Genomic DNA, 9,332 nt, shown 5'->3' with positions numbered 1-9,332 from the left:
ACCTAACCCCAAAACTCCATTTTACTTACCCGTCGGGTTGACCCGTTGACGATCAAAGATTGGCCAACAATTGATTATTTAAAAAAAAAAATGATTGTTTGGAAACAGTTTATGAAAAACATTTATTTGTGAAACTCTTTTATTTGTTTCATTTGATTCTATTTCTCAAAGTGCATTTTTATAAACAGAATCATAAGTCGGTTTTTTTTTTTTTTTTCCTGTTTACTTCTGGAATTGATTTATGTAAACAGAATTGCATAAATATGTTTGTTTTAGTCTCTATTTATTTCTGACAGCAATTTATATAAACAGAATATGAAACAAGCCTATTTCTACCCCCTTTTCATGCTTTCTATTTATATAAATAGAAACCGAATTTAGTTTGGATTCATTTATCATGTAAAACCAAATGTAAATAGCCTATTTATGCATTAGAAAGTGTATAAAATGCTATATAAATAGAACCAAACATTAATAAACAATTGTGATAATGCATATACACTAGATTTTTCAATATTTATAAATCTGTTTACCCACCATGATTGTAATTTTGGGATGTGCCATGTGATATTTTATTTATGGGATTATCATAGTAGGTCGCTTACATGGACTTAGGCCTGGAATGTTTCCATTTAATAGGCTGAAATAGTCCATAATATTGTATTGCACCCAAGACTGAACCCATGGGCCTTGTCTGTAATCTTGTTGATGGGATTCCATGACTTGAGTGACAATGCTTCCGTTCAATGGTCTAGTTTTTCGGGGTATGGGACCACCGCCAGCAGTGTTTATAGATTGCCCTCGAGGAGATCATATGACGAACGTCGTGCACTTGCCACCACTGGTGAGTCTTTGTTTGGTTGGTCCCACTCGATCGAGTAAGGGTGATGTTATTGAGCTTCACGGAATTGAGAGTCTTTGTCTTGCCACCACAGGTGACGGGATTTCCAATGAAGTGTTGTTTCAAGCATCTCATTTTGCTCAGACATAGTCTATCGTATATTAAGCGATCTTGCCACCATAGATGTGACCCCAATGACGTAGGACCTTTCACCCAGTTCCTTTGGGTTTTCCTATTATTTTGTTATGGGAACAAGACTAGTAGAAATTTGATCATTTGCCCACTTAATCAAATTTATTATTATTGGTGGCATTGTTATGATATATGCTTTGTTATGCATATTTTTTGGGTAAACTATTTTTTTTGTGTTTACTAGCTTTTGGTATCCCACCTTACGTCAATCAAGGCACTCAATGGCACTAATCATAAGGAGTGGCTTGAATCCCTAACTGTGACACTAGCAATCATGCATTTGGACACTGCTTTGTTAACTAATGAGTCTCCCAAACCCACAGTTGAAAGCAATATTGAAGCCAAGACACTCTCAAAAGAGTGGGAGGAATCAAACCGTTTGTGTACCTTGGTTATAAGGCACACCATTGATAAGTCTATTAGAGAGAGTATAATTGAACTAAAGAAGGCCAAGGATTTTTTGGCAGCGGTTGCCAAGAAATTTCAAAAATCTGACAAGGCAAAAAGGGGAACATATTTGAAGATGTTCTCAAACACAAAATATGATGGTGTCGGTGGAGTTTGTAATCACATTCTGAAAATGACCAAGTATGCGAACAAGCTGCCTATTATGGAAGTGAAAATATCTGATGCATTCCTAGTATGGCAGATTATAGAATCTCTCCCTGCTCAATTTGATTCCCTCAAGAAATCTTACAATGCAAATAATCTGGAATGGAATATTGAGTAAATGACTTTCATCCTTGTGCAAGAGGAGGAATCAAAGAAAAATAATGAGAATAATGTGTACTTGGTTACCGATGAAGCAAACAAGGATAATCAAAACGACGATCAGAAAGGCAAGAGTCCTAAAAAGGAATTTGAAAATTTCAGAAACAATGGCCAATTTTATAAACTTAGACATGAGAATTTAAAAGGAAAGGGGCAAGGGTCCAACAATTTTGAAGAACAATGCAATTACTGCAAAAAGGTCGGCCACAAGAAAGCTAATTGTTAAAGTTTCATCAACATGAAGGAAAAGGAGGCCTCAAACATTGTGTACTCAACTTCAAGAAATATTGAAAGAACTTTTGAAACAGAAAGAGACTAAGTGATGGAATGGCTGCATATGTATGGAATGACGAGAGAATTCAAGTAGATTACGTAGAAATAATTATTTATTTCATATTTTGTTTTTGCTTTTAAAGTTGGATAATGTCGCTTATATACTGTCACTCAGATGGAAACTCTTTTCTTTTTTACTTTGTTGATTGTCTTATGGTATACTAGTTTTGGATCTTGCTTAATAAATTTAATTTCTTTTGGATGACCTTTACAAATTCTTTTTTATATTACTAAACGTCCAAACATAGCTACGTTTGTTTAGATGTAAATAATTTTTATTAAGGTTGAGATTAAACTCAAAAGACACTTACATGTTTAGAGGTCCACAACGAAAGCATGGTGGACTTATAACCCACAAGACCCAGGACCATTAGTGGATTTTCTATTGATAATTCTAAGAGCTCAGATGAATATTTAATTCAAATTCATCATATTTTCTATTAAAATATCATCGATCAGAGTATATACTCAAGATCAATGGGAGTAATGTAATTTTTTCCATTCTTTATGTGATGATAAATTCATTAACAAATGATTGATTCTAAAGGTTTTTTTTTTTTTTTTTTATTATTATTATTAAAGAACATTTGACTCCTATGGGATTAGTTGGATCCTTTGATGTATTTTATTAGTGGGAGTACTTGATACAAACAATGTTTGTTAAATTATTTTTTTATTCAACAATATCTTGCTTTTATGCTTTAATATTGTTGTTGCTTGATGCTTTATGGCCATATTATTTCTGTGACTCATACATGTAATTATTATCAGCCTTGAATGATAGTAGAGGCAGTGTGTAGTGTTATCCCCCTCATGTGCTAGAGGTTGTTTAAAATTGGATACACTATTATGTGAGCTAGTAGAGTTACTCAATTTGAGAACTTGGGCTAGCATATACTAATCTAGTAGAGTTACTCGGTTTGAGGTCTTGAGCTAGTTTATAGGGACTTGTGGATCGAATCCCCATTAGCTACTTAATAAGAAGTATAGAGAGCTTCTATATGGGGTAACTAATTTTGGTAGTTCTAGTGGTAGTTTACCATGTGAAGAATTATTCCAGTGAGCTCCCAGTGTTGAAGTAACTAGCGACTTCAGTTGGAAGTCAGGACTAATTTGGATTTGACATGTTCGATCACTGTGACATGCAATTTCCATATCACTACTTTACACGTGTGTAGCCCAAAAGAGGGTGAGAGTACATGCACTTTAACGTGTAGTGTCCCATGTCGATTTAAGATGTGCTGACGCTTATGATTGGGTGTTTGTGTTCTTGCTTGGTCCAAGGGTGTAATGTTTTAAGGTGAGCTACTTTCAACACTTTGAATTTTGTGATCACAAATTATCTAATCCAAGGTTGAAGCAATGATATGTTACTACCCAAGTGGGAGAATGTAACGTTTTTCTATGTATAGTCTAGTACCAGTCATTGTGTGGGGTTGGATTAGTGGTTGGGTGTTGATCAGCAGGCTAGGTTGGACGAAGACCGGTTTAAGAGTGATCCCCTAATGGGAATTCAGGTCTTCGGTTAACCACCTTAAAGTGTAAAGACCAGTGGGCATCTTTACAATTGGGTCCTATTATGGGAGGGTCCCATTTGTATTCTATTTCAGGGTTAATCCCTGCTCCTCATCTATATAAAGGAAGCAACACCCATTAGTTGTTACCAATTGACAATTTAAATAGAGAGGGGAGTAGACAAAACTAACAGGGAGAGAAAGCTCAGGGAAGAAGATTATACAAGAGGGAAAAGCTAAAGCTTGTGGAATCTTCTCAATACGATATGGATCTGGATATATGTTAGTTAGATTCATGATTCTATTATTGATTTTGTTCATTGATCTGTCATATCGATCTTATAAATTATTCTTACATTAATTTCTAACTGTATATTTATTACAGTGCATTGTCACTGAAGTATTCACTACTCCCATATGGATTTCTTCAGTATATTACAGTGCAGTTGGCAGTGGCTTGCCTTCTAAAAATGCATTGAACAACACAAGTGCTCTCTCTGGTTGTGAAAATGGAGCTGTGTGAGAAGCTCCTCTAATTGTGGCAAAGGATAGGATATCACCATACAGTTGTGTCCATCCGCCAACCTGAATAAAACATCCCATAAAATTCTTTAGAAATGAACCTAGAAGTCTTTGGGAAAATAAAAAAGGCATATATTAATCAGATTCAAAAGAAAAGAATTGGAACAAAGGCAAAATGTTTCAAATGACTCTTTCCCTCTCATCATAACAAATTCTTTAGATCAGAAGTTATACATATCAACCTTGACCAGAATCCTTTGGTTTTGTGTAAATTTCTTCCTTCAAGAAAATTTTTGTAGGATTATAAGAAAGAAATCACATGAAACAAACACATGGGAAAATCAGAAAATCATTGAAGGTAATACATGTATACCAAAACACTAACCTTCTTCTGTGCGAACCAAACTCTGTAAGTCACAGTTGTGTTCAGTCCCAATTCTTTTGCTAATCCATGAACCAATGTCCGACTCCCAGTCAATGGTATAACTGAATCTTGATCTCCGCTGGAAAGAGGCTAATACAGAATAAGCTCCAAACAACCCTTCAATTATATCATCAAATGAAATTATGAATAAGATCAATGCTGTGGTTGATTAGAAGTAAGAACATATCTATCACTATACAAGTGAATCCTAAGGAGTGTTTCAACATGTGCTTTCAAGGGATATGTTAGATTGCCTTCTGTCAAATATACATAATCACTTCCAAAAAATAAATTTGGTTCACCTCATGCTGGCTAAAGTAGAATGCGATCGAACTGATTATTTGAAATGTAAGGAATAAATTCAGTGTATGTTGGCTTAAGTATTTACCTATAAACCATGACCCTGATCCCAGATTTGATAAGCGAGCCCAGGATTGGAATCATTGTTTCCTCTAAGTTCAACAACTTATAGTGGATAACTCTAGCAACAACATATTTTAGAAAAATTATTTTCAAGAATTAAATTGAAGAAAGCATCAACTGTGAAGAAAATCCAAACTAAAATCAGTCTGGAAAAAGAAGAATTGAAAATCAAAAGTGTCGCTGTGATTACATTAAAATGTTCAGTTTGGTATTTAACCTGCATTGTCACATTTCCTAATCCACAAAGATAACTTGAATGTTCGATTATTGAAGAGTGAAAAGACACATACTCACTGCATACACTCCAATTGGAGACACCCACAAGACGAGCGTGGAGAGCCTTCTGTACATCTCTCCGGTTTAAATAAATATATGTTTCATCTCGGACACAGATATCTATTTTATCTTCATATTGCTGTTAGATCAAATATCCAGAGTCAAACAATATATGAAACAGGGAAGAAACAGAATTGAATATATGATTAGGGAAGAAAATTTTATTGGTAAGCTCACCAGGCTAGTGAGAAACTTTGATTGTGCTTGAAGGGATGAGGGACAGACATCAAGTGTGACATCATACTCATCAACATATCTACTAACTTCTCTACTGACCTGAGTCATTACTTCCACACAGACAGGAGAAAGAGAGAATCTGAAAGATTCACTCTCGTAGCGAGAGAAGTTACAAACTGAAGTGAATGCTACATATGTTGAATCTGATATCAAACCATGTGACCAGGAAAACATAGCCCTAGAGTTGAAGTCAGTTGTGAATTCCAAAAGAGGATTCCCCAGCTGAAATAGAGAAAATCTTTCCATTCAGTTCAAGATATCATGCAGGGGAAAAACTCCAAAAAAACAGAAAAATGAAGGGATTGACCATGGAAGCAATTATTCAAGCTTGTAGTTTAGAGAAATTTATACAACTCACAGCTATGCCTTTCAGATTGAATTGCTTCTCCATGTTGAACTGAACAATGAGCAATGCAAGTTGTGGGACATAATGACCTGTTAATAGTAACAAATGTAGTATGTTAACTCCATTATTCCTTTTTTAATTACAAGAAGAGTAGGTGGTTTAGCAGTACCAGCATAGCTTTCTCCAGTGATGAATAAATCTCTGTTCCTGTATTCCGGAAACTTGGCATACCAGTGTTGCAGGAACACCAGATTGTCTCTGGCTTAAGAACAAAAAGAAAAACAGTATGTTTCGAAGCAATGAGAAACACAGATACACCATGTAAGAACAGAACTTTAGCTGAATCTTCTGTTGTTGATAGTTTCTCTCACTTTAAGACATGAAAAGAAATGAGAATTGTTTGCCTTTTAGCCTAAACAAATTTTGAAAACTGATTGGATTTTTCCTGGATCAGCAGGCTAAGGAAAATTTCAAAAATTTAGAACTACCAAGCTTTGTCATCAAGAAGTGATTTATGGACTTCAGAAGATGAAACATACCAGTCATTTCGTCATCCACAACTTTATAGTAGGAGGCATTACTAGAATAAGAGAAACCTACCCCTGCTGGTGTCTCTAAGTATAACATGTTTGCTTCTGTAAAGGAGAATTTGATAAAGTAATATCAATTATTTAGCTTAATCCTTAAACTTCCTATGAACTAAGCCCTAGAGAGATTCAAAATGAAATAAGAGAGAAGGAACTTCCATTTTTTTTTTAAATATATGGAAAGGGAACTTTCATTTCTTACCTTTGTTCCAGCTATACTCATTTCTGACTAATAAGTATCCATTTGGTCTAAAGGGTCCATGCTCAGAGAATGCCCCTGCTCCAATAGATGAACAACCCGGCCCTAAAAGAAATGACCCAAAAAAATAAAAAATTTACCACTTCAAAAGTGATCATCCACATTTAGAAATCCGTGGGTCGAAACTTTAAATTTTCAAAACCTTGGCACTGGGATGATAAAGTGAAGAATGAAGTTCCATTATACCTCCATTTAACCAAAGAACAAGAGGCTTTGAAGATGGTTCTATCTCTGCCTCAACGAGGTAGTAGAACAGAGCTCTCTCTTGCTTTTCATCCACGGTGATATATCCTGAGAACTGCTGGAAGTTAACCTTTGGTTGGCCAGGCAACTCACTGATTTTCACAGCCTCTGAGGAAAGAGTTTCTTGGTTCTCAGTTGATGAAGATAGTTGAATGGAAACTGCAACAACTACTCCAATAGCCACCCATGAAAGGAATCTCATGATTTCAGGCTTTCAGTACTTGGAAGAAGAGTAGAGAAGAGGGAGGCTGTTTTAGAGTTCTGTACTTTGTCATCTTTTGAGGATATTGGGTTGGTAAATAGATAGAAGTGACATTGGAGGAGTCCAGGGATCATTGCTTAGCCAGTACATGTGTGTTGACCTTAAACCTGTCTGGTTGATAGAGGCTATAACCACAAAATCAGTCTTACACCGTTGGAATATTTCCTGAAATGCATTCACCAGATAAGCCATAATATACTTAAGGATCCACCTCACGTGCCCATGGAAACCAAACCAAACCAAAAATCCCAAAGTGGCACAAAATTGACTATCAAAAAAGTGGAAAAAGGTTTATGTAGGGGGAGAGTGGCCCCTACTCCCAGACACATGGGTGGGCGAAATGACCAGCCCACCCCCATGAAATAAAAATTGACATCACTGTGGATGCTTCTTCGTGCACTTCAATTGGCCGTCACATATGTGCAAGAACCGCATTCCCCCATAAGAAACACTTCCCCCTAATAGGTGGTTCCAGATCATGTGTTTGGTAATGCATTCTTGGAATGTATTCCAAAAGATGTATTCTAGGTCAATAATGCATTGCAAGTTTTGTTACCATATATATATATATATATATTGCAAGTCCTGCGCACCCCACTCCTTGGCGTTTACAACTCTAAATTGTAGTTAAAGAGAATGAATTATACGATAGCATTTGGAATCTATAGAATGGAAACATACATGGGTTCTAGAATTATCTCCATGATGTTTCCCACTCAGTGGTATAAAATTAGTTGTCGTACATGCCTTCAATAGATGAACCGATGATTGAATCTTTAGGTAGATCTCACTAGGTTGATAAAGGAGATTCCCGAATAGTGTTCACTCCCATATCCAAGGACTGGGTTGGAAATCCTTAGAGACACATACTCATGTAATAGTAGAGATAGAAGACCAGAGAGATGGAGAGAGAGATTCTCATTTATGTTCTCTTGTGGCCAGACCTCTTATTTATAGAGATATGGTCAGCTAGGGTTTCTAATACTAGCAGGTCTATACTACCCCACATGTGCGACCCATGTGTGTACCAAGTCAAGACATATTACTAGATGTTTAGAAATTTAGTGAAAACATAAGAATCAATTTCAAATGACGTCTCCAAATGCAAAAAAAAAATCTAGTAGAAAACAATTTGACTGGTTCTACTACATCTTGAGACTCTGTATCAAGGAAGGATTGTTGTTTTATGATTGTCTTTATTGGCAACCTCGGCCATGTGGCAATGATGGCATTGTCAGTTTGGTGACATGGCTGAAAGTGATGACGCGGTAGCATTCAATGTCTCCAATGAGATAACACTGATACATGACGTGTATGGAGTGGATTGATACATCCATGGTAGGTTGTGTGGGATTCCAGGTCAAAACTAGCAAATTTGGCCTTCGTGGAAATTTTCGACAATGAAGATCATTTTTCTGGAATACGATTTCTTCATGAAAAAGTTAGAGCGTAATTTAACCAGTCCTAGGCACTTGATTTTTTCCAATTTTGATACCATAACAAAAAAGTCATGACATCCGCAGTAAAAAACTAGCTTATGTGGTAGTCGGGGGCACATTTTCGGAATTGAAGATGAATTTTTTTGAAAGAAATGTTCTCCATATAACTTTACTAGAAAAAATCAAATTTTTCCAACGTACTTGGTTTTGTCGCATTTCGATTCTGTATGAGGAAGTTGTGGCATTGAAAAGGTTCAGGAGCATTATGATCTATTTATATGGTTAAGTCTAATGATCGGTTCTTTTGAAAATTTGTAGAGCTTCAATTCATGGTTCCAACGCACTTTGTTTTGTCTTGATCGGATACCATATGAAGAAGTTTCACATGTTTTCGTGAAGCCGATCCAAAAAACCAACTCTGAAAAAACCAATATGCTCTCGATCACTAGGTGAGGGTTTTAGAATTTAATTTAAAATCTTAGGGGGCTGGTTGAATTTTTAGATGCAAAGGGGCTGGTTTGTGATCTAAAGATGTAAAGTGGATTCCGTGTAGCACATGTGCACAAGAGGGCAGCCAATAGATGTCTAGATGTCTTTTGGATC

The 9,332-nt window shown here is 36.1% G+C and overlaps 2 protein-coding genes across 3 annotated transcripts; one reads left to right on the top strand and one right to left on the bottom strand.

The window, feature by feature from the left end:
* Positions 1-766: 766 nt before the first annotated feature.
* LOC122064472 lies at positions 767-1,763 on the top strand. The gene is made up of 2 exons (XM_042628176.1): positions 767-844; positions 1,218-1,763. The coding sequence occupies exons 1-2, from the start codon at positions 767-769 to the stop codon at positions 1,761-1,763; spliced, it is 624 nt and encodes a 207-aa protein (XP_042484110.1).
* A 2,240-nt stretch (positions 1,764-4,003) lies between these two features.
* Positions 4,004-7,309, bottom strand: LOC122064473 (serine carboxypeptidase-like 45). Of its 2 annotated transcripts, XM_042628178.1 has the most exons (10): positions 6,972-7,309; positions 6,729-6,830; positions 6,479-6,574; positions 6,109-6,201; positions 5,952-6,028; positions 5,534-5,815; positions 5,311-5,435; positions 4,986-5,078; positions 4,559-4,676; positions 4,004-4,236 (listed from the first exon to the last, which is right to left on the bottom strand). In XM_042628178.1, the coding sequence occupies exons 1-10, from the start codon at positions 7,228-7,230 to the stop codon at positions 4,087-4,089; spliced, it is 1,395 nt and encodes a 464-aa protein (XP_042484112.1). In that variant the 5' UTR covers positions 7,231-7,309; the 3' UTR covers positions 4,004-4,086. The 2 variants fall into 2 exon arrangements, with proteins under 2 accessions (XP_042484112.1, XP_042484113.1); XM_042628179.1 differs by lacking the exon at positions 4,986-5,078.
* Between the last annotated feature and the right edge of the window lie 2,023 nt (positions 7,310-9,332).

This window comes from Macadamia integrifolia, unplaced genomic scaffold, assembly GCF_013358625.1.
Source record: "Macadamia integrifolia cultivar HAES 741 unplaced genomic scaffold, SCU_Mint_v3 scaffold1663, whole genome shotgun sequence".
NCBI classification, from domain to species: Eukaryota; Viridiplantae; Streptophyta; class Magnoliopsida; order Proteales; family Proteaceae; genus Macadamia; species Macadamia integrifolia.
The sequence above is the reverse complement of the archived record's forward strand: the minus strand, read 5'-3'. Positions and strand labels throughout refer to the sequence as shown.

Excerpts from the sequence above, each read along its gene's own strand:
- LOC122064472 (XM_042628176.1), top strand. The coding sequence starts at position 767 with ATGGGACCACCGCCAGCAGTGTTTATAGATTGCCCTCGAGGAGATCAT. Across the intron at positions 845-1,217 it reads TCGTGCACTTGCCACCACTG|CTTTTGGTATCCCACCTTAC; the intron begins GTGAGTCTTTGT and ends TGTGTTTACTAG.
- LOC122064473 (XM_042628178.1), bottom strand. The coding sequence starts at position 7,230 with ATGAGATTCCTTTCATGGGTGGCTATTGGAGTAGTTGTTGCAGTTTCC. Across the intron at positions 5,079-5,310 it reads AATTGGAGTGTATGCAGTGA|AGTTATCCACTATAAGTTGT; the intron begins GTATGTGTCTTT and ends TGTTGTTGCTAG. Across the intron at positions 4,677-4,985 it reads ATCAGGGTCATGGTTTATAG|CGGAGATCAAGATTCAGTTA; the intron begins GTAAATACTTAA and ends GCCTCTTTCCAG.